General features: G+C 38.5%; 1 protein-coding gene across 1 annotated transcript in view; it reads right to left on the minus strand.

Annotated features, from left to right (window-relative positions):
* The window catches only part of UBR1 (ubiquitin protein ligase E3 component n-recognin 1), a 149,854-nt gene extending 129,999 nt beyond the window's left edge, over positions 1-19,855 (minus strand). Inside the window, exon 1 of the mRNA XM_021009248.2 lies at positions 19,137-19,855. Within this exon, the coding sequence (XP_020864907.1) occupies positions 19,137-19,232 (96 nt within the window). The 5' untranslated portion in view covers positions 19,233-19,855. The remainder of the gene's footprint in view (positions 1-19,136) is intronic.
* Between the last annotated feature and the right edge of the window lie 5,345 nt (positions 19,856-25,200).

Raw genomic sequence — 25,200 nt, forward strand, 5'->3', positions numbered from 1 at the left:
TATTAAAGAATATCAGACTCCAAAGACTTAAAGGTCTCCCAAAGTGCAACAGAAAGACATGTTAGCATGAGCAGGTTTCAACATATTACTAAAGAAGAATTGCTCAGGAGGAGTGGCTTAAAGGATGTCATCCGAGAGATGTTATAGGAAAAGAAGGTAAGCCGGTCGGGTAACAAAAATGAGGGATAATTTTATGTCATCAAAACCATTTTGTCTTTTATGATCAACTCTATCCCATTCAGTTAAGAACACTCCCCCTAACATAATGACTACAATAATATAAAGAACAAAAAGGGAAAAAAATCCATAATTCTAATGACTAAGCTTGATCCTGTGTAAAAGATGAGAAAATGCATCCCCTCCCTTCTTTGAAGAAGCATGAGATTCATGTCTGAGGCATATTGCATGTCACACTCAGATGATAATGCTGTTTAGTTTTACTGGACTGGTTTCTTCTTCCTTCTTTTTTACAAGGGATAGAGGAAAGAGATATGTGCAAATGAAAAGTGGCATAAAAATAAACAATAAAATTAAGCTTTAAAAAAAAGGATGCAATCTTTAGTGATACTTGTGAAATGTACCTCCTTTTACTCTCCCCTAATTTTTTTATAATGTGACTGTTTAAAGTCATCTATATCTGAGTTCATTGTAAAATATAGTACAAGATACTGATCTAAGCCCAATTTCTGCCAAAATGCTTTTCAATTTTCCTAGCATCTATTGTCAGATAGAGAATATTTCACCCTATAATTTATGTTCTTGGGTTTATCACAAACATTGGGCTACTGTTTTGTTTTTTATCTGTTTCTGGTTCTTCATTTAGTCTGTCCTACTGATAACACAAAATCTGTAGTTAAGTTTAGTCAGAATCACCAATTTTGTTTATTGGCATAGTTTCCCATATTTCTACAAGGAATATTATATAGTCATATTTATATTAACCCTGCATGTTCCTAGGTAAAATTAAAAACCTTTGCAAAATCAATGCAGATAGAAGAGTAAAAATATCAAATAGAGAAAAATCTCTGACTCAAATATCTTTGATAACAGCCTGATATCTAAGACATGTAGGAAACTGATACAAATATGTAACATAAAGAGCTGTAATAGATAATAGTTAAGCAATAAAAGGGTATAAACAAGAAGAATTACAGAGTATCAATACCTGTGAATGCTCCAAATCACTATTAACAAGAGAAATATAAATTAAAACAATCCTTATGTTTCACTTCACAATAAAAAAAAAACTGGCAAAGATGATTAAAAAAAACAACCAGATAGTCAATGCTGGAGAAGCTGTGGGAAGAAAAGTATAATATACTGATGATCCTCAAATCTACTTTTCCAGCCCTAACCTCTCTGCTGATCTCTAGTCTAATATCAAGCTGCCTATTGGACATCTCAAATTGGTAGGCATCTTAAATTCAACATGACTAAAACTGAACCAATTATCTTTCCCTCTAAACCCTCCCCTCTTCTTAATTTCCTTATTACCACCATTTTCTCAGTCACCCAGGCTTACAACTTAGGTGTCATCCTTGACTCCTCTCTCTCAACCCCCTCCTCCATATACAATCTGTTGCCAAGTATCTCCCTAACAGTTCTTCTATACATCTTCTTATCACCTCTGACACTGCCACCACCCTGGTGCAGGCTCTCATCACTTCATACCCAGACCACTGCAATTGCTGGTTGGTCCCCCTATCTCAAGTTTTCCTCCATTCTAACCCATACTCCACTCAGCTGTCAGAATCATCTTCCTAAAAAAAAAATTTAACCATGTTGCTTCCCTGTCACCTCCAGGATCAAATATAAAATCCTCTATTTGGCATTCAAAGCCCTTCAAAACCTGACTTCCCTGACACCTTTCTAGTCTTCTTACACTTTACTCACTCCCAAGTAATCTATGATCCAGTGACACTGGCCTCCTTGCTATTCCTCAAACAAGACATTCCATCTCTCAATTCTAGGTTCCCCTCTGTCACCTAGAAATCTCTCTCTCCTCATCTCCACCTCCTGGCTTCTTCAAGTGTCAGCTAAAATCTCACCTTCTACAAGAAGTCTTTCCTGACTATGCCCAAAGGGCTATAAAAGCGAGCATACCCTTTGGCCCAGCAATAGCACTTCTAGGGCTGTATCCCAAAGAGATCATACAAATGGGAAAAGGACCCACATGTACAAAAATATTCATAGCAGCTCTTTTTGTGGTGGCCAAGAATTGGAAATTGAGGGAATGCCCATCAACTGGGGAACAGCTGAACAAGTTGTGGTATATCAATGTAACGGAGTACTACTGTGCTATGAGAAATAATGAGCAGGCAGACCTCAGAAAACCGGGAAAGACTTGTATGGACTGATGCTGAGTGAAGTGAGCAGAACCAGGAGAATGTTGTACACAGTAACAGCCACATTGTACAATGACTAACTTTGATAGACTTAGCCCTTCTCAGCAATGCAAGGATCGAAGACATCTCCAAAAGTCTTATATGGAAAATACTATCTACATCCAAAGAAAGAACTATGAAGTTTGAATACAGATTGAAGCATACTATTTGCTCTTTTTTTTTCTATTTTGTTTTGTTTCCTCTTTCTTGTGGTTCCTCCTATTGGTTCTAATTCTTCCTTACAACATGACTAATGTGAAAATATGTTTAATAGGGATGTAAATGTATAGAGTATATCAGATTGTGTGCCGTCTTGGGAAGGGAAGTAAGGAGGGAGTGGGAGAAAAATTTAAAACTCAAAAGCTTATAGAAGTGATTATTGATAAATTGAAATAAATTTTTAAAAAAATTTTTTTAAAAAGACTTTCCTGATCCCCCTTTATGTTAGTTCTGCAGATGATATTCAACCACAAGACCACATCTTTACTATTTCATAATTAACTGAAAGATGTAAAGGATATTAGATTACAATGCTTTTGTTTGTTTATAACAAAAAAGCATTTGATTGGGTAAAACACAAGATTGCATACAGGATCATTTTTACAATAAGGTGTGTCTCCCATCAAAATCATTCAAAGTTTCTTAGAAGATCTAGTTGGATCTTCTTTTCTTCTATTCTTCTTCTAATAATCTTCTATATCTAGAGAAATAACCTTGTTCAAACATCCCCTCATAATAAACACCAGGCAAGTCACAACAGGTAGATTTATGCTTTCCCAAAGGTGTTCACCACTGTGATGGAGGAGATCCAGTACAGAGTCCAGGTCAAAGAAGGATTCTTCTGTAGGACATTGTGACAATCGTATCAAGGATGCAAGCATTCTTGGAAGAACATTACAAAGCCTCCTGGAAGAGATCTATAATCACATAAAAGAGTTCAGCTGATCCACCCACACAGGAAGGATTAAATGGATGAAGAATTTCTATTGCCCTGATTTTAACATTAATTTGGAGAGAAATTCACCAGAGCTGGCTCATCAGTATGTTCAGCCAGAAGAGAAATACAAATGGACAATGAGTCGTGCCCAGAGTTAAACAGAGGGAAAAGAGCAGGCTGAACTGCCTTTTGGAAATTTCAAAGCTCCTTTAACAACAGGAGACTAGTCAAGATGGCAAAGTAACAGAAAGAATACAGCCAAGCTATCTCCCACAGCTATTCCACAAAGATCTAGAAAAAGAAAATGTACCAAACTAAGTCCAGATTAAGAAAGCCAAGAGAAAAAAATCACAATGAGTCATATTTCCAGCTCAGGTCAGCATAAGGAGATAGAAAGATGTCAGCGGTCACTGGGGACAGAGGCCAAGCAGAAAAAGCCAGAAAGAGCTCTCAAATACATGGACTGAAAAAGGGCCTGCTTGCAACCGTGCCTCACAGCAAGTAGAGATCCCAGATCTGGCACAAAGGATCCTGACTTTGTGCAGGGAGTAGAAGCAGGTGCCAACTGGCAGCTCTGTCACTCACTACCCAGTGTGGAGTCATAGGTCCAAAGTGGACTAAAGAGGGGACCTATGCATATGGTTGAGGAGAAGGAGCAGTCACGGGCCCTAGACTGTCATTCAGTAATTACAAACAAGTACAGAAGCAAGCAACGGCACAATAGCACAAAGTCCAGGGGTGGTTCTGTGAGTTTGATTCAGTCAAAGGGTCGCACTTGAGGACCTGGAGGACCACATGTGGCCTCCAGACCACAGGTTCCCCACCCCTGGTTCAAACACTGAACCTGGCTTTAACGCAAAGACCAAATCGAGGAAGTATGGCTGGAAAAAAATGAACAAACAAACAAAAAGAATCCCACCATAAAGAACTATTATAGTGACAAGGTCACCAGACATAAACCCAGATGGAAGACTAAAGCTCCAAAACATCTACAAGTAAAGCCTCAAGAAAAAGCATTAATTTGGTCACAAATTCAAATGGAATTCTAGAAGAGATGAAACAAGAGTTTTTAAAAGGAGCTAAAAATTATAATTGAAATCAAGCGCAGTAGAGGGGGGAAAAAAACTGGAGCACTGGAGAAAAATTTTGGAAAAGAAATGAGAACCAAAGAAGAAAGAACTGGTACAAGAAGTACAAAATCTTAATCAAGCAACAGATGCCTTGAAAACTAGAACGGAAATTAGAATGGACCAAATAGAAGCAAATGACTCCACAACACAAGAAGAAATATTAAAACAGAATCAAACTTCTTTTAAAAAAAATAGGAGAAAATGTAAGTTATCTCACATTTTTAAAAATGACCTGGAAAAGGGCAGCTAGGTGGCACAATGGATAGAGTACTGACCCTGAAGTCAGGAGGACCTGAGTTCAAATGTGGCCTCAGACCAAACACCTGACACCTACTAGCTGTGTGACCCTGGGCAAGTCACTTAACCCCAATTGTCTAAAAAACAAAAATTACCTGGAAAACAGTTGAAAGAGAAAGAATTTTAGAATCACTGGACTACCTGACAGCCATGACCAAGAAAAAAAAAGAGTCTAGATAACAAAAGAAAACTGCCAGATGTCTTAAAGCAGAGAGCAAAGTGAAAATAGAAAGAATCCACCAGTTACCTCCTAAAAGAAACCCCCAAAATAAAAATTCTCAAGAACATCGTAGCCAAAATCCAGAACTTCCAGGTCAAAGAAAAATATTGCAAGTAGCCAGGTAGAAAAAATTTAAGTAACAAGGAACTGCAGTAGAAGATTTGGCAATTATGACTAAAAAAGAAACAGAGAACATGGAATATGATATTCCAGAAGACAAAAGATAGAGACTTACAGCCCAGAAGAACCTACCCAGCAAAACTGAAAACATTCCTACAGGGGAAAAAATGGACTGAAATAGAGAACTTCCAAGAATCTCAAATGAAAAGACCATAAAAACTTTGAAATACAAACACTAGAGTTAAGAAAAATATAAAAAGGTAAATGTAAGCAAGCAATCATAAGGAACCAAACATGGATGAACTGTTTACATTCTAAGGTGGGGAGATGACACATATGACCCCTTAGAACCTTACCATCATCAAAAATCATAGAAGGAGTCTAATAAGAAAGATAACCTGGTAGGGTCTTTTTTTTATGTTTTGATAATCTTAAAAGAAAAGAAAGAAAGTAGAAAAGGGATATACTACAAGGAAAAAAAGGAGAGGAAGGGTAAGGAAAATTATCTCATGTAATTTGGGTGTGCCAGTAGACGACTATGCAAAAAACGAATTAGTGGGAGTCAGTCAATAGCATTTATTAAGTACCTACTGTGTGCCAGATACTATGCCAAATTCTGAGGATACAAAGAAAAGCAAAGAACAGTAATGAAGCTCATAGTCTAATGTGGGAGCAACACAAAAATAACTATGTACAAATAGGACAGACAAAGGATAAACTGGAGATAATCAAGAGGAGGAAGGCACTAGCATTAGATAAGTGACAAAAGGCTTCTTATAGAAGATGGGATTTTAGCTGCAATTTGAAGAAAGCCAAGAGGCTGAGTAGGGAAAAGTATTCCAGGCATGGGCAACTGCCAGTGAAAATGTCTGGAAGTGGAAACTGGAATGCGTTGTTTAAGAAAGAGCAAAGAGGTCAGTATCACTGGATTACAGAGTATGTGGAAGGAAATAGTTTGTAGAGGTAGGAGGAGGCCAGGTTGTGAAGGGCTTTGAATACTTATTTTAATAATTTTAATAATTTAGAGGATTATTATATTTGATTCTTGAGTTAGCTGATTGAGTTGGAGGGGAGGGGTTTGAGTTGACACGGTTATTTCTGCACTTAAGGAAGATTAATTTGACAGCTAAATAGATAACAGACTGCAGTGAGTAGAGAACTGAGGCAGAAAGACTAACCAGCCCTTGATGATAATAGACTAGTTGTAAAATGATAAGAACCTGCACCAGGCTGATGGCAGTGTCAGAGGACAGAAGAAACCCATATACAAAAGACGTTGCAAAGGTGAAATCAACAAGCCTTGGCAACAAATTGGCTATTGCAGGGGTGGGGTGGGTGGGTAAGACAATAAAGAGTCAAAGATAACAGCTAGATTGTGAGCCTGTGTAACCAGGAGGATGGTGGTACCCCGGACAGTAATCGGGAAGTTAGGCAGGAAAAGATAATGAGTTCAGTTTTGGACATGTTGAGTTTAAGATATTTATAGGACATCAATTGTGAGATGTCTAATCGAGAGATGGAAATGAAAGACTGGGAGGTAGGGGAGGTTAGGAATGAATCAGTAGATCTGAGAGTCATCAACATAGAGATGATAGGTGAATCCACGGGAGCTGATGAAATCAAGTGAAATAGTATGCAGAAAAAAGAGAAGAGGGTCAAGGATAGAGCTTAGTATTAGCCGGTATGACCTTGATGAATATCCAACAGAGGAGATTGAGGAGAACCAGGCTAAGGAAGTGTCATGAAAACCTAGACAGAAGAGGGTGATGACAGTGTAAATGACTGCAGAGAGGTCATAAAGAGTGAGGATTGAGAAAAGGCTAGTAGATTTGGCCAGTAAGAGAACATGGGCGTCTGACAGAGAAATTAGGCTTAGACCAACACCTTACACCATATTCCACGATATATCCTAAATGGATACACAAACTTAATATTAAAGATCATACCATAAAAAAAAAAAACAATAACTAGAAAAGAAGCAGATCATACACTTCTTAGCTATGGATAGATGTGTTCTTAATGAAATAAAAGATAAACGCCAATTACAAAAGATAAAATAGATAACTTTGATTACATGAAAGCAAAAAGCTTCTGCATTGACAAAATTAATGTACCTAGGATAAGAAAGTAAAGCATATTTGTTACTTACAGAGCATGGGTTTCAGAGAGGACAATGGAAGAGGGTAGCTTTCAAATGGTACATGGTGAGGAAGGCCTGGGTTGAGGAAGATGGGAATAAGACAATGGGGGAGGAGGAGTGAGGTGTGAATGATGACACCCTAGGGTTCAGAATCCCTTGAGAGGGGGAGGGTATGAAGCAGAGTGGAGTTTGTTAACCCCTAAGGACAGATTTCAGGGAGGTTTTCTTTGTCAATAAGGGTTTGGCTTCAGAGTGCAGCCCTCTAGGAGGTTTTGGTAGTTCAGGACCCCTAGTGGTTAGAGCTAATAGAATGATGTTATTGCCCTTCCCCCCTAGGTAAGAGACAGGCTGGATGGAGACTCGATGGAACATTCTTTCTCATCTTCCCTGGAAGGAGGAGTCTGATGCTTGATTGAATAATGTTTCTCTTCTTCCAGTGAAATGCAGGACACCCCTGCAATGGAATAGAGCTCACTTTATCCCAAAGGCAGGACACTGGTGCTTGATGAGACAGTGTTTCTTCTCTTCCCAAAGAAGAATGGAGACCATGCAGGGGAACATGATTCTAGAAGACTAATAATGAAGAATGGTAGATAATTCCTGACAGACAGGTGATGGACTCAAGATGCAGAATGAGGCAGAAATTTTCACATGGCCAATGTGGGAATTTGTTCTACTTGACCATGTACATTTCTTACAAAAGTTTTGGTTTTCTTTTTTTTTTCCAGCGAGAGAGGAGATGGCGAAAGAAAATAAATGCCTGTTAATTGAAAAAAAAATTAAGATCAATTTGAAAAAATAATAATAATAATATAATTATTAGTAGTTATATATTTACTCCAAGCTTCCTATTAAAGCAAAGGCCCATAATTTTAATACTAACATTCTATCAGTGTTGCTACATAGCAGCAACACATGGAATACAAGTATCTCCAAAGACTTCAAAATGATTATCACACAGAGGACAACTGAGATGGCATGGTAAGTGTGAGCAGCTGCAATATATGACAAATGAGGAACTCTGAAGAACAGAATAAAAGATGTCATCAAGGAGTTGTATGACAGGAAGAGAAGATGGACTGGAACTGTGGCAAGAATGATGACCTGACAGGTAGAAAATCAGAGTATTCCAATGGCATCCTTGCTAGGTCAGCAAATGAGACAGGAGGGCCTTCAGCACTTTGGATGGTTCCAGTGTGCCAAACTTAGGGAGGAATATGGACAAGATCTGCACATGATGGGCAGAATACATGGGTTCTGATCTGTACTCTTGAAGGGAACTTTCTAATCAATAAAATCACAAATCCATTTAAGCACTTGTTTTACATACATCACCTCAGAGAAGGGCTAAGAAAAGGTTTGGTACTATCTTATGATCAACAGAATAAAGCATTTACCTTAATACTACAAGCAATTTAATATCTGGTTGCCTACTTGTGTAATAATGGTATTTTAAAATCTCCTAAAACATTTTTAGGCAGCTAAGTGGCACAGGGGATAGAGTGACAGGCCTGGAGTCAGGAAGACTCATCTTCCTGAGTTCAAATCTGGCCTCAGACACTTACTAGCTGTGTAACCCTAGGCAAGTCACTTAACCCTGTTTGCCTCAGTTTCCTCATCTGTAAAATGAGCTAGAGAAGGAAATGGCAAACTACTCCAGTATCTTTGCCAAGAAAATACAAAATGGGGTCACAAAGAGTCAGATACAACTGAAACAAATGAATACAACAAAAATATTTTTTAAATTTTTCTGTAGGCCGAACTATTATTATTCTCTTTTTCAAAGAGATTTATTCAAAACAAGTGAATAGTGCCACTAAGGATGAAATTATATATAATGTGTTCCAAAAAACTGAACAAATTAAAGAATAAAAAATATATATATTTGATGAGGTCAATTAATGTTAGTTACATGAATTTGTGTGTATGTGTTTATTTGGGACAGAAATATATATATATAAAAATAATCATAAGATAGTATCAAACCTTTTCTCAGCACTTAGGGTCAAGGGAAAACTTTGCTGACATAAAGCCAACTTGTAGAACAAGTTCTCATAGCATTTATATTCCCAAACATTCCAGGAATTTTCCTTGTCCCCAAGGAGACAAAAAGATACATTCTTAGCTCTGTTCCAGGGATTTATATGCAAGTTTGGGAACATTTGAAAAAAAAGTTTTTTAATTACAATATCTTCCTTCTGCTTAGGCTGCAAAGCACTATTTTTCATACTTCTGGTCTACTCTCAGAAGCAGTTTGGAAACAGACTCTCAGACCATTTCAGCCCTTATGTACCCTGTAATTCTAATTTATTTCTCAAATGTTGTATCAAGACAAGAAAGGTAATGACTTCAAGACACAAAATAAGATAGACATTTTCTGACATGGAAAATGTGGGAATCTGTTTAGCAGATAGTAGATTATGAATATTTGTTACAAGGACTTAGTTTTTCTTCTTTTCCCCCCAATGGTGGATGGGTGGGAGGAGGAAAAGGGCTGGGCAAGACTAGAGATGAGAGTAGCCCAAGAAAAAGAAAATAGGGTCATTGGAGCTTCTTTTTTTTTAATGCAGAGAAGCAAAAATAGCATAGAAAGCCAAAACGAATTACAGAGAGGGAATCACAGCGAGGCAGGATACCTTTGAAAGTTACATATTGAAATTATTATATATATGTTTTAAAAGAAAAGCAAATTGCACATAATAGAAATCCAGTTTCGTATACAATGTTCTTTTTCTTTTCTATGTATATGTATACTATGTTCTATTATGTAAAAAGCCCATTTTACTTGGTGTTTAAATTTAGAATTTTAAAAACTAATTTTCAAAAGGAATGGGGAAAAAGTAGTATAAGTAAAATATCATCAAAACAAAATCCAAGAAATAGTCCAGATTCTTTTGTTTTGTTGGAATTTGGTATAGCAAAAATTACACCAATAAAAAAAATCATCTCCAATTTGCCTTTATTTTCCCTTCTTTATACCTTCTGGGGCATGAGTCTGACACACAGTAAGATTTTAAATGCTTGTTGACTGACTGAATTAGAAATCTTTTGGTCACACAAAGTTTTTGATAACAAAACTTGCTTGTCAATACAACGATTATTGCTTTGCCTATTATAGACACACATTCAATTATTACAATCTCATACTTCCAAACAAATCTGGTTCTGAAGGGTACTACAAAGTTCAGTAAAATGTTAGAGGTAAAAATAAACCAAATGAATGCAGAAAAAATGGGCTCCACTTTTTCCAGTACCTGGTGGTAGAAGGCATACACTTTCGTACAATAACTCTTTCAAAACTCTCTATCACCATTTAATAGGGTAAATTAATTCTGCAAATCCTGAGTTAATTCTACCATGCTATATGATCTACTTCCCCAATCATAGTCAGTTTCACTATCTTAAAGGCAAATAGCAGGCTCATATAGTCTTTTTATGAACTCCTTTCCAAAGTGGCTAGCCATGGTATAGAACAGGGCTTCTTAAATTCTTTCCACTCACGACCCCTTTAGCACTTCTTAAACTGTGGGTCATGACCCCATATGTGGGTCATGACCCCATATGAGGGTCCTTTTTGATTCTCACCAGATAGAGAACTGATGGACTCTGAGGGCAGATTGAAGCATTTTTTCTCTTTCTTTATTTTTCTTGCTTTTTGTTCTACAACATCGCTAATGTGGAAATATGTTTTGCATGACTTCATTCTATAATGGGTATCACATTTGTTGCCTCTTCAATAAATGAGGAAGGAAATGAGGGAGACAGAATTTGAAACTGAAAAAAAATTTTTTTCTAAGTATCTAAGAATGATTTTAACTTAGGTCTTTCTAACTCTGGGTCCTGGTCTGTCTGGCATTATATTTGAAGGTAGAGGACCAAAGTATGAATCAGGTTTTGGGGCTCTAAGAGTGGATCAGGCTTTGATAACTACCTATCTTGGGTGACCTTGAGCAAATCATTTGAGCTCTCTGGGCCTCAGTTTCTTCACCTATAAAATGAGGAGGGAGATAGACAAGAAGATAAGTGAGGTGTTTACAATTCTAAATCTATGGTTCTATGTCATGCTGAGAAGCATCATGGCATAATGACCAGAGGACCAACCTTGGAGTAGAAAAAGTTAGGTTCAAGCCCTACCTTTCATACATACTAGCTATGTGATCACAGATAAAACACTTAACCTCTTGGTGCAACCAGGCAACTACTTAATATCATAAATCATAGATAAGTTGTCAATCTACATCACTGGAGAAACTTTCTAAACTGAGAATTCCCCACAAAAAAAAAATTATAGGTCTGGACCCTATCTCAAAATAATATCTTACGACATCTCTGTGGCTTTTTCCTGATCAAAATGAGGGAATTAGACTAGATTTTCTTTAAAATCAATAAACTTTATTTTTATTTTGACCTTAAATATCAAATAAAATGAGCATTTTCATCTACGAAGAACAGAAAAAGAGGATTAATGTGAAAATGCAAACATCTACTACTACAGCTTGCTTTTCTAATTACAAAATAAATTTAACATTCAACTTTCAAAGCTGTTCTGCTTGTCTGTGTTTCCTTCTGGTTTTCTCGCTGTTCTTTTCTGTGCCTTTTTTTTTAAAAATGCTTCAATGACCTTTTCTTTTGGCTACTCTCTCACCAACTTCTTCCTACCACCCCCATGCAAATTATTTTTAAAAACTGTAATGACTATACACAGTCAAGCAAAAACAAATTCCTACATTGGTCATGTTAAAAAATGTATGTATCTCATTCAGCTCCATTAACTTCTGATTTAGAAGGAGGGTAGCATGGCCCTATCATTGGTCCTATGGAGTTCTTAAGCTAGAATTGTTTTTTCTTTACAATTTTGTTATTGTATAAATCATTCTCCTAACTTAATTCTAAATTAGTTAATATAAGTCAGCCCAGATTTGTTGGAAACTGTCCCTTTCATCATTTCTTATGTCATAATCTATGTGTTATGATTTGTTCAGACATACCGTAATTGGTGGGTTCCCCCTTAGTTTCCAGTTCTTTGCCATTATAAATAGAGCTGCTACAAATGTTTTTGTACATATGAATCCTTTTCCTCTTATTCTGATCTCTTCAGGGTACTGACCTACTTAGTAGTATAAATGTGTCAAAAAGCATGCACAATACCCTTTGACCCATATGCCCCAAAGTGATCAAGGAAAGAGGAAAAGGAACCATGTTTACAAAATTGTTTACAGCAGTTCTTTTCATGATGTCAAAGAACTGGAAATTAAGGGGGTCCCCATTAACTGAGGAATGGCTGAACAAAATATCACTACGATGGAATCCTACTGTGCTATAAGAAATGATAAAATGGATAGTTGTAAAGAAACCTGGGAAGAGTTGTATGAAATGATACAAAGTGAAGTGAACACAACCAGGAGTAGAGATTTTTACAATAACAACAATTTTGTAACAACAAACAACTTTGAAAGTCTTAGAAACTTGGATGAACACAATGGTCAACCCTGATTCCAGAGGACTCATGATGAACCATGCTACCCACCTCCAGATAAAGTGATGGACTCACAATGTAGACTGAGGCATTTAAAAAAATTGTGCATATTTGTTTTGCTTGACTACATATGTCTGTAATGGTTTGGGGGTTTGTTTTTTTGCTGTTGTTGTTTTTTGTTTTGTTTTTGCTTTTTTGTGAGGCAATTGGAGTTAAGTGACTTGCCCAGGGTCACACAGCTAATGAGTGTCAAGTGTCTGAGGCCAAATTTGAACTGAGGTTTCCTGACTCCAAGGCCAGAGCTCTATCCACTGTGCCACCTAGCTGCCCCAATTTTTTTGCTTTCTTAATGAAGTAAGGTAGAAGTGGAAGTAGAAAAGGAAGAATGTGGGTCTGAAAATAAAGTAAAACTGAATTTTTTTTAAAAAGGGGGGGCTTACACAGTTAAGTGCTTTTGGAGGAAATTTACACATTGCTTTCCAGAAGGATAATTCACAGATAGGTTCATAGATCTATCAATAATACATTATGATGCCTTTTTCCCCAAAAATTACTTAAACAATTGTCATTCCTTTTTTGTTATCTTTGCCAATCTGATGGGTTTGAGACAGACCCTCAGAGTTGTTTTAACTTGCCTTTCGATAATCATTAAGTGACTTGGAACATTTTTTCACATCGTTGTTAACAGATTGGATTTCTTCCTTTAAGAACTGCCTGTTTCATATACCTTAAGCATTTATCAACTGGGGATATCAACTGGGAATACACACACACACACACACACACACACACACACACACACACACACACACACGTTGTATCAACTGGGTTTATCAACTTGGAATTCTTGTTCTTATACATTTAAATTCACTCCTTATATATTCTGGATACAATACCTTTCTAAGAAAAAATTGCTGCACAAATATTTTTCCAATTAACGATTATCCTTCCAGTTGTAACTGCATTAGTTTTGTTTGTACAATGAAGAGAATTCTCTCTCTTCTCTTTTTCCTCAACTCACATCAATCAGATTCCTTTCCTCACCCCTGAGAACACTATCTTGTACCTCACTCCTGTTTTACATGAAGTGGTGGCTCTTGTTGCAAAGACAAACCACTCTACATGCAGAAGAGATCCCATTCCAACCCATCTTCTCCATAAGATAACCCTTCCTGTTATCCCCATTCTCTCACTAATCTTCAGTTTCTTCCTGATGCCTACAGACAAGTCCATGTCTCCCCTATCCTTAAGAAAACCCTCATTTGATCTATCCATCCCTGCTACCTATTATCCTATACCTCTCTTCCCTTTTGTGATCTAAACTTTTTATGAAGGCAGTCGACAATATGCAATAAATGTTTACTGACTTGAATTACCCGTATGTTAGGGCAGCTAAGTGGCACGGTGGATATAGTGATAGGCCTGGAGTCAGGAAGACTCATTTTCCTGAGTTCAAATCTAGGCTCAAACACATACTAGCTGTGTGACCTTGGGTATGTCACAATCCTGTTTGCCTTAGTTTCTTCATCTGTAAAATGAGCTGGGGAAGGAGATGGCAAACCACTCCAGTATCTTTGTGAAAAAATACCCAAATGGGGTCATGAAGAGTTGGACAGGACTGAAACAAATGAACAACTACAACAAAATTTGTATGTTGGGCAAGTCATTTAACATCTCTTGGATTCAGTTTTCTTTGTAAAAGGAAGGGTTAGAATGACCATAAAGGTTGGGAGTCCCCTAATCTTTTAGAGTACAGGTCTAAAAACTCAAATGTATGTATCTCTTTAAGGTTTACAATAAACTTTTCTCACAATAACCCTGTGATAAAGGGCTGTTACTATACTCATTTTATAGTCAAGGAAATTAAGAGTTAGAAAGTTAGTGTGTCTTGCCCAAGATCACACAACCATCAATAAAACATGTTTTTAAATGCAGAGAAGAGAAAATGGAGTTCCCAGAGGGAGACACAGTTAAGCAGGACAGCTTTGGAATTTATGTCTTGGATCTGTTATACTCTTTAAAAAAAAAAAAAACCAAGCTGTAATAGATTTGCAGATTCACATACAATTCTCTTTTTCTATTCTTTGTTTATGAGAATGTTCATGTCTGTTGATATTTTTCAAGTCCATAATAACAAAAACTAAAAACAAATTATTAAATGTTTCATAGCTAGTGTCAGAGCCAGCATTAAAAACTAGATCTTCTGCCTTCAAATCCAGCTCTATTTCCAATATACAACTGTCATGAGAATGGTCACTACCTAAAAATTGACAGAAAAACGTGGGTTTTAGTTTTTTCTTTGACAAATATTAGCTGGCTGGGTGACTGTGGGCAAGTCATTTAACTTCTCAGTTTTCTAGGCAGCTCTCTAGAAAAACTGAAGAGGCATGTTTCCTTCCCTGAGAGTTTACTAACTCAATGAAACCACAGCACCAGTCCCTATCTCTATGCTCTAAAGTAGGAACAAGTACAAACCTAGGATCTCTATTCATTATCAGACCCTAAGCAAATATGCAATGTCTTAGAAATACAGTAACAGTAGCTTCAAATTACACAATCCCAAGAGATTTGGAACTCTTAATTCTTATGAAACACTCTTTCTTCCAACTCCACCTCTCACCTAAATCAACATCTAACAGCATTACCAGGAGATACAGTTTTCCTTTGCTGATAACTGATAAAATAAATCTATTTCACAAAACAGGATAATACAAAATGTTGCTACTGACTTTTAATTCAATTTTTTTGAGTTCTGCTGGAGGCCACACAATAAAAATGTTTAACTCTTTAACTTTTTTGTTATTAAATTTTTCTAGCACCTTTTCTCCAAAGACATTATTTTCCATATCCAGAACACGCAATACTTCCAAAAGAAACAGTCTTTCTATTCCTAAAATGTACAGGTTCATTTTAACAAGTTCAGTTTATAGCTGTGTGACCCTGGGCAAGTTACTTAACCCCACTGCCTAACCAAAACAAAAAAAACCAAAAAAATCAAGTTCAGTTTAATTCAACAAACATTTATTAGGCATTTAGCTCCAGAAGGGTAGGGCCTGTTTTTTTACTTTTCTTTGTATCCCCATATAGTAGGTGTTTAACAAAGGCTTATTGACTGATCTAATAAGTGCAAGGTACTGAAGACATTATCCTCAAGAATGAAATATTTACACAGCTAAATATAACACAAGGGATACTAAGGAGAGGGACAAAAGAGAGATCCAAACAAAGTACTCTCAGAAAATTTGAGGAGAGAGAGCACACTTTCAGCTGTGTCGATCAAGGAATGCTTCAATAAAGGAAGCAATGCACTACTAAATGAAAGCTACTTCAGCAAGCCAAGTGGCACTAAAGTGACTCTTATCAGAGGCCATGCCTGAACAGCTGAACCATGGAAAGCTGAGTTTTACAGATTAATGCAGCAAAAAGGGTCAACCCATCAAAGCGCCAAGTTATCAAAATGTGACTCAAATCATCAATGTAAAACTGTGGCAACCTCTCACTAGCCATCAAATATTGACCCAGTACTGTCCTTCCTCATCTCCACCTCTTGGAATCCCTAGTTCCCTTCAAAGCTCAGTTCTGGTGCCACTTCCTAGAACTCTAAGTCATTTCTGCTCTCTTTCAGGTTCTCTTCAGGTGTTAGTGCTCTACCCCACAGAAACTACCCTGTATAGATACTATGTTGAAGAAGTAACACTTTTTAGCAAATATAGAACTGACCTCAAGGTCACTTAAACTTGGGGTTCAACTCCAAACTCTGACACATATTGTTCATAGGACCTGGGCAAGTCACTTAACCTCTTAGTGCACTAGTCAGCTCTCGAGTCAATTTCTCAAGGGTACCACCATCCTACCAGTCTCCTAGGCTCACAACTTAGGTATTATCCTCCATTCCTCACTTCTTAATCTCTCCTACCTCTCCCCTCCCCCCCAATAGTCAATCTGTTGCCAAAGTCTATAAATTTCACCTTTGTAACATCTCTTACATATGCCCTCTTCTCTTTTCTGACACTGACACCCCTCTGGTTGCACACTCTCATCACCTTATGCTGGGACTATTGCAACAGCCTGCTGGTGGGTCTGTCAGCCTCAAGTCTCTTCCCACTCTAAGTCTTTCCTCCACTAAGCTGTCCAAGCGATCTTCCTAAAATGCAAGTCTATGTCATTCCCTTATTCAAAAACTTCAGGGGCTCCTCATCATATCCAAGATCAAATATAAACCACTGTTTGGCATCAAAATCCTTCATAACCTGGCCCCATCTGGTCTTTCCTGTCTTGTTACACTTTACTCACTCCCAAGTAGTCTAGTGACACTGGTCTCCTTGCTGTTCTTTGATTAAGACACTTCATCTCCCAACTCCAGCCATTTTCATCAGCTGCCCTTCCATGCCTGGAATTCTCTCCCTCCTTATCTCCATTTCCTGGCTTCCTTCAAGTTGCAGCTAAAATCTCACCTTTTTCAAGAAGTCTTTCCTGAGCCCCCTTAATGCTAAGGTCTTCCCTGTCTTGATTGTCTCCAATTTATCCTGCATATATCTTGTTTGTACAAAGTTGTTTTCATATTGCCTTCTCCATCAAACTGTGGGCTTTTTGGGAGCAGGGAATTTTTTTGCCTTTCTCTGTATCCCACAGAACTTAGCACATAAAAGGTCTTTAATAAATGTTTGCTTGAAAAAGATGAACAAGTACTTATTAAGTGCTTACTATGTGCCAGGTTCTTTGCTAAGTGCTGTGGATATAAAGAAAGGCCAGGATAATTATAAGTCTAAGAGAAGGTAACAAACTGCACTGGAAGAGGGAATTTCCTTATTTCTTATACTAAGAAAATCACAAGGCCAGTCCTATCCTCTCTCCCTCTATTTAGTATCTAAACTTTAAAAGCTTAAAACTGCACTATGACTTCTGAGACACTGTGTGTATGTGTATGGATGTATATATACACTCTCTGTACACACACACTTTTATATGTCTATGCATAGATGTGTGTAATATATATGTAAATGTCTATATACATAGAAATGTATATATAGTGTCACAAATGTCATAATGGTTTTAAGCTACTAAAACTTATGACAGCATATATATAATATGTAAATATAAATGTACATATCTATGCATGTGCATGCGTGAACTGCATGTATACACATATAAATATATGATGCAGATACAAACTAGCACACACGTATAGAGATAACTGCATGCATGTATGCCTATGTGCATACACACATGTAAATATACATTACATAGATCTGTGCCTATACATACATGAATGTGTCTGCACACATATGTGTGTAGATGTATGTACACATATTTGTGAATATACATATCTAATTATGTGTATATACACATAATAATACTTAATAGAACCTACTATGTGCCAGGCACTGAGTGAAGTTCTTTACAAATATCTCATTTGATTCTCACATAAACCCTGGGAGGCATGTGCTATTATTATTCTCATTTTACAGTTGAGGAAACTGAGGCAGACAGAGGTTAAGTGATTTGCCCTGGTTGTCACTGCTACTTAAGTGTCTTTGAACTCAGATCTTCCTGACTCCAGGGCTCTTACTACCGATATCTAGGTGCCCCAATAACATATACATATAATATACAATATATAGACAGATATTTTTTGAAAATAATGAACATTGGTGCAGCTAGGTGGCGCAGTGGATAGAGCACCGGCCCTAAAGTCAGGAAGACCTGAGTTCAAATGCGACCTCAGACCAAACACTTGTCATGTATTAGCTGTGTGACCCTGGGCAGGTCACTTAACCCCAATTGCCTTAAAAAATAATAATAAACGTTTATGAAGCGCCTACTATGTGCTAGGCACTGCGCTAAGCACTGGAGACAGAAACAAAGCAAAAGGCAGTCGCTGCCCTCAAAGAGCTTACAACAGAGATAAATACGCAGGCTGATGACAGCCTGACAAATGGACATACTGGCAGACAGGCTGGCACTCTGCCCTAAGTAAAAGGAAGACGAGGTCCTTTGTGGCAGAGATTGTATCGGGGATGATCTTGCATCCCCGGCGCGGGCACGATACCAGGCACGCAGCAGCGGTTTGGTCAATGAACGCTTTCTGAACCGGAGGGGTGCGACCCTGGCGTTGCGAGCTCCTTTCCTGGCCCAGCCCAATGGCCAGCTCACGGTGCAGGGACGCGAGGCTCCCGCATCCGCTCCCCGCCTCCCCCCTGCAGTCTAGTCTAGTCTCGGCCCAGCCCGGCCCGGCTCGCCCTCTGACAGCTGCAACAGCCGCGCCGGCGCCCTCGCTCCCCCTCAGCGATGAGGCCGGGTTTCTCCGCGGCACGCCGCATTCCCCCCGCCCCCCACCCAGGCTGGCTGGGCAGCGCGTCTCCCTGGCCGCGCTGGGTACGAGTCCCGAGGCGGGGGGCGACCGACAAAGAGGATCCACGGCAAGAGGCTCACCATGGCAAGTTTTTCAGCGCTTGGCGAAGACCCGTTCCTGGGGACGCCAGTCTGGTCTCCATTCTGGTCCGCCTCCCAGATCGCGACGTCCTCCATTTTGCCGCCGACTGACACCCGCAGTTGGCGACCCAGAAGAGGAGACGACCCAAAGCCAGACAGGAACCGAGCGGACTCGGGCTGGGCGACAATTTTGCGACACCCCCTGAGAGGGTCGCTGTGGCAGGGGTTGACGCAGAGCCGGGGAGCAAGTTCCGGTTGGCGTGTCTAGCACTAACGTCACTTCCTGGAGCGGCGCGGAACGCTACATTTCCTAGTGTTTTGAACGTTTGGGCGAGGCTCCAGAGAGGTTCCCCTCCCCCGCCTTCTCAGCCCCCCCAACCCCATTGAGGTCGGCTTTCTTGAAGGGTAAGGAACGGAAGGCAGAAGGTGGACTTCCGGGAAGGCCGTGGCTTCAGGGGTTGTTTTGGTGGCTGCCGTGTCCAGCCCCATGGAGAAACGGTTTAAAACGGATGAGAACTTCTGGACCAGCCTGCCTTTCTTCTGTAGATGAGAGAACTGAGGCCTGTAGCGTTCAAGCGACTTGACCAGTTTCCCCGAGGTAGATCGTGGTAAACCCCGAAAGTAATAAAATCCAGCTTCGCCCCCACCCCCTACCCGTACCCTCCAGCTCGGGGCTTGTTCCTGCACTCAGTGGCCCAGACAGGACGTTGAGCCATTTGCATTTGGGAGGTACTTTGTCATTGCAGGGTGTTCAGGACCTGTGATTTCTTAAAGAGTGAGCAACTCTTGAGGAGGAAACTCCTCCCAGAGGTTGGAGATCAGCAACTCCTGTGTAATTTTATAAGTAGTTAGGTGGTGTGGTGGATAGAGTACAGGACTAATAAAATCCTGAGTTCAAATCCTATCTCAGACTCTGGGCAAGTCACTTATGCAAGTCTGTGTGCCTCTGCAAGTCTGTGTGCCTCAGTTTTCTCATCTGTAGAATGGAGATAATAATAATACCCGCCTCACAGAGTTGCGAGTGTCAAATATCTTCATGTTCTTAAGACTAGATAGAATGTGTAAGAAAGCACTTTAAACCCATGTCTTCCTGATTCCCGAGACTCCTTTGCTATCTACTACACTTAGACTTCTCTGGAAGAGCAAAATAAATCCTGAATCTATAAAGTCTAGAAACTCTTTTGAAAAGAAAGCATGAGTCTTGCTTAGACACTGGTTGCCCATTCTTATACACTTAGTCCTGTTCTACCTTGTGTACATTTCATCCTTCCTACTAGATTGTGAACTCTAGGGTGGGGCTGAGAGTCATCTTTCTATCTCCCAGGTCTAGCGTGGAGCCAACAATGTTTGTGGATTTGAATCCAGCAAAGTATAATATAGGACAGTGGTTCATTTATTAGTGTAAGAAGCAGGAGTAGAACCCAGGTTTCCTGACTACTCCATCGTTCTCTGGTGTTTTTTCTTCTCTACCATGCTTTCTGAATTAATGTCTAATAGTAAAACAACCCTAAGTACCAAAAATAAGATTTTAAATGGTACCATTCTTAAATTCTGCAATGCTAGTGACTAGCAAAGTAGAATGAGTAATATTCATCTTAAATGAAGACATAATTTCTGTCAAAAAAAGGGGGGAGATAGTAAAAGATAATGTAATATTTCTTGAATCTGGTGTCTTGAACTTTCCCTGTTTCTCTAGCACTTAACCAAACAATTTTCTAACATTTGTTCATCCTAGCCCTCTGCCTCCATCTCAGCCCTTCACAGTCCTACTTAGAACTTTCTGGACTTTGCTCAAATATTATCTTCTCCATGAGGAAGTTTCCCTGCCAGAAATGAGGTCTTAAGAGGTTCACAGAATTTTACAAGTGAAAGGGACCATTCTCCAATCCCTTCATTTTACAAGTGAACAGAGACCAAGAGCCTTTCCTGAAACTTCCCCATTGCATTTGGGTTAGTATGTCACATATGTAACAATATTCAAGACAGCATGTACTTTGAAATCAGTTTAACTTTCTCTGATAGACTGTAAATTTGCGTCTTTTGGTTCACTTTGGATCAAGCTTTTAAAACTGAATAAATACATAGATACGCACATATGTGTGGGTATATGTACATATGTATATATGTGTGTATATGTTTATACATATTTTTGGTGAAAACTGAAAATAAAGATCTGTTTTCATGTTCTCTGTAAAAAATCATGAAAACAATTTGATATATGAAACTTTTCCATTGTACCAGAGATTGTACTCATCATATACGACCATGTGTTTCAGCTATTCATATACATATCTACCTTACTGGTTTGGGAGTTACTTGAGGGCAGGAGTATCTTATAAATGTTTTTGGCCCTCCCACAGCAACCTACCTCAGTGTCTTAACAAAATAACTTCTTAATAATTATTTGTTAAATAATTGGTCATGGCATCAAAGTTGTAAGTTTTAGTTAGTTACACTAACAGCACATAGTTGATGCCATAACCTATGCTTTCCCAGGAGCCCATCATTTAATTGACATAATGCACTGGACAGTAACTAGAAAAGCATCTCCAATTCTGTGGTTATTTGAAGGCAGGCTTACAATGCTATTTATTACATTCGCACCATTAACTGGAAGTATGCTATCTTTTGTACTGACCATAGGACAGATAAAACAAATATACAGACAGACATATAACATGATGCAGGGTTTTTTGTCCTTTAACAAGATATGGGTGCTGTTTGGCCTAATTTAAAGTAGCATTGGATTGGTTGTATTTGTTTTACTTTCTATGCTCTTTTTACCTTCAAAGAACTGTTTTTATTAGCTTCTGCTCACAACAGCTTTGTAAATGACAAGCTGATCCCTGTTTTACAGGTGAATCACTCTGTAAATTGAATCATCATCAACAGTATGTATTAAATAGCATTCTCAAATGCCCAGCATTATACAATAAATTGGAGCAGTCAGATTTAGAAATGCAAATCTGCTGAGACACTAGTTCATTGACATACATAAGCCTTTTTAATCACAGGACTTCCCCTGAAACTTTTTCTCAGAATTTCTAAAGTAATATTTGCGATATTACCAGTCCTCTTTAACTGTTAATATTTGTCTCTCATGGAAGGTCCTGTTTCCTCTAAATGATTTCTCAGATTAAGTGGGGTAAAGTATACAAAAACACTTTGAAAAGTATGAAAAAATAGGGGCAGTTAGGTGGTGCAGCAGACAGAGCACCAGCCCTGGAGTCAGGAGGACCTGAGTTCAAATTGGGCCACAGACACTTACTAGCTGTGTAACCCTGGGCAAGTTACTTGACCCCGATTGCCTCCAAAAAAAAAGAAGAAAAGTATGAAAAAAATATGCAAATATGTGTTGTAAGGAGGCATGAAGCTTTTACTTTGTCCAAAGCAATAAGGTTTTGCTCCTCACATATGCATAATAAAGTCAGAATTTAGGGCTAGGTGGCAAGAAGTGAATGTTGAATTGATCTAATAGAACCTATTGACTATTGGGTGACCTTTGTGAAACAGGGATGGGCCAGGGGCAGAGTTCACCCAGACCTTGAAAACATTCACCCTGACCATCAATTGTTTAGGGATCCAGTCTAACCAGCGCTCATAAACCCTTGAGCAGAAATAACAATGAAGACTGAGAATAGAGAGTGCCCTTTCTATTCTGGCCTGGTGAATCTCAAGTGATCATTATATTCTTGTCTTTCTATAAGAGATATTTGAATAAAATACCTTTAAAGCTAACCAGATCACATAAGAGTGTAGAAAAAAAAAAGAGGACCTAAAACAGAGCCTCGGATTATACCTCACACAGTGGGCAGGACATTCGTGATAACCTTTCAGTAGAGACAGAAAAATCTAATCAGACAAAATTTCATGAAAACCCAGGAAAGAAAGATAATCTGGGGAAGGTGGTCAACAGCATTAAATGCTTCAACAAAATCAAGGATGAAGATTTAGAAATAACTATCAGATTTCACAATTAAGAGACCATTGGTAACCTTAAAGACAGCAGTTTCAGTGGAGTAGTGGGTGAGTACAGAATGCAAATTTCAAGAGGTTGAGAAATGAGTGAAAATTGAGAAGTGGAAGCAATCAATATATAGACAACTTTTTCTAGGAATTTGGCTGTGAAGAGAGGAAAGATAGAATGACAGCTTGAGGGGGTGTGGTAGAGTCATGTGAAGGGTTTTTTTAAAGATATAGATCTGTAACGGTTTACAGGCAGCAAAAGAGGAATCAGTGGATACAGTTTGAAAATTATGGAGGGAGAAGAGATGATGGACAAACTACTGGAGAAGAAAGGAGATCAGCATTTTTCCTCTCCTTAGGTGTGCCCTAGGCAGGGAGAAAAGCCACCTCATCCTCCAAGATTGGTGCAAAGGCAACTAATATGGAAGTGTTTTGCGTGATTATACATGTATAACCTATATCGAATTGTTTGCCTTCTTAATGAGGTGGAGTGGGGAGGGAGAAAGGGAGAGAATATGGAACTCAGAGTTTTAAAAATGAATGTTAAAAATTATTTTTACATGTAACAGGGAAAAAATACAAAATAAATTTTTTAAAAAAGATTGGTGCAAAGGAGAGAATGGGGGTTGATGTGGAGGTGATTTGAAGTGCAGAGTTGGGAAGCAGAGGGAATTCTCCATGGATAACCTCAGTTTTTTCAGTGAAATCTGAGGCAAAGTCCTCTTGTTAAAATGGAAGAGGGAAGAAGTAATATAGGTAGTTTGAGAGAAGAGAAAATCTGTAACAGCCACTGCAGGGAATGGCAAAGAGCTGATTAGAAATTCAGAATCAGAAGGGACATAAAGGTAACATAAATTAACCTCCTTTTACTGATGAGGAGCTAAGACTCAGATTAAATGACTTGCCCAAAGTCACACAGGTAATAAGTAGCAGAGTGACGATTTGAGCCTATGTCCTCATATACTAAGTACAATACTCATTTCATTATACCATGCTGCTGTCCAGTTAAGAGTAAAAGGATTGACAGGAAGCAGTCCATTTACGTCCTTGCGCTGTGGAAGCTTGTTTAAAAGCCACAGACAGCTAGCTCCTCTTTAGTTTTGTTATGGGAGAAATATCTCCTCTCTGAGTTCATGTGGTAGGTAACTGCTACCAAATATATACATATATATTATATATATGTATGTATGTATATATAATATATATGTGTGTGTGTATATGTATATATATATATATATATGTGTATATATATATATATACCACAACACAGAAATTTGAAGGGTAAAAACCTAGGTTTTATTATTATGCTCAAGTATAGATTCACGCCTCAGAGAAAACCTGAACAATCATGAGGATTCTAACAAGGCTTCTTATATGCAAAATTACATCAAAGTAACAGAGAATAACCATTTACATATTACAATCTTGTACATTGCTCTGAGATCGTAAAAGTTAAAGAGATAGATCCATAGTCCCATACTTTCTTCAGTGTCATAAACATTTTCAGGAGGAATGACCCTGAATCCCAAATAATAAAAGGAAATAAAAATTCCCATAACCGATTGCAATAACTGGAACTGTCTAAAAGATCATTGGCTGGCTTTGGACACAGGAGAATTGAATCATCTGGAGTAGACACACTTTTGCAAGGGTCTAAAAAAAGTGAGCTAGTAGAGTAGCTTGGCCTTTTTTTTGTACTCCTGTACACCCTTCTCTGTTCAGATCAGAGAGCAATAGATCTGTCTTCTGAGTTAGGAAAGCAAACACACACACACTACTCTTCCCCTGTTCCCCTGAACTGGTAATACCTACCTTGGGACAGAAGCATATAGGCCAGTTCCCCCTCCCCTCACAGCTTCTTGAGCATAACTAAGAAACTGGATTCCTGTGATAGAATTTTCCAGGCCAAGTGTTAGCCAGAGCAATCAATGACAGAGTTCTCAGAGAAGCAGAAGACAGAAATAGATATATTCCAGGCCATTGGGCCATAGAGGGTAGCTCATGGACAATATTCCTGACCTCTAACCTTTGTAGAATAGGGGGTTGGCAGTTATACCAGAATATAGCCGCCTAACCAGAAAAGGAAGATTTCTTGGAT

This window comes from Phascolarctos cinereus, unplaced genomic scaffold, assembly GCF_003287225.1.
Source record: "Phascolarctos cinereus isolate Bilbo 61053 unplaced genomic scaffold, phaCin_HiC Scaffold_3;HRSCAF=262, whole genome shotgun sequence".
Taxonomy (NCBI): domain Eukaryota; kingdom Metazoa; phylum Chordata; class Mammalia; order Diprotodontia; family Phascolarctidae; genus Phascolarctos; species Phascolarctos cinereus.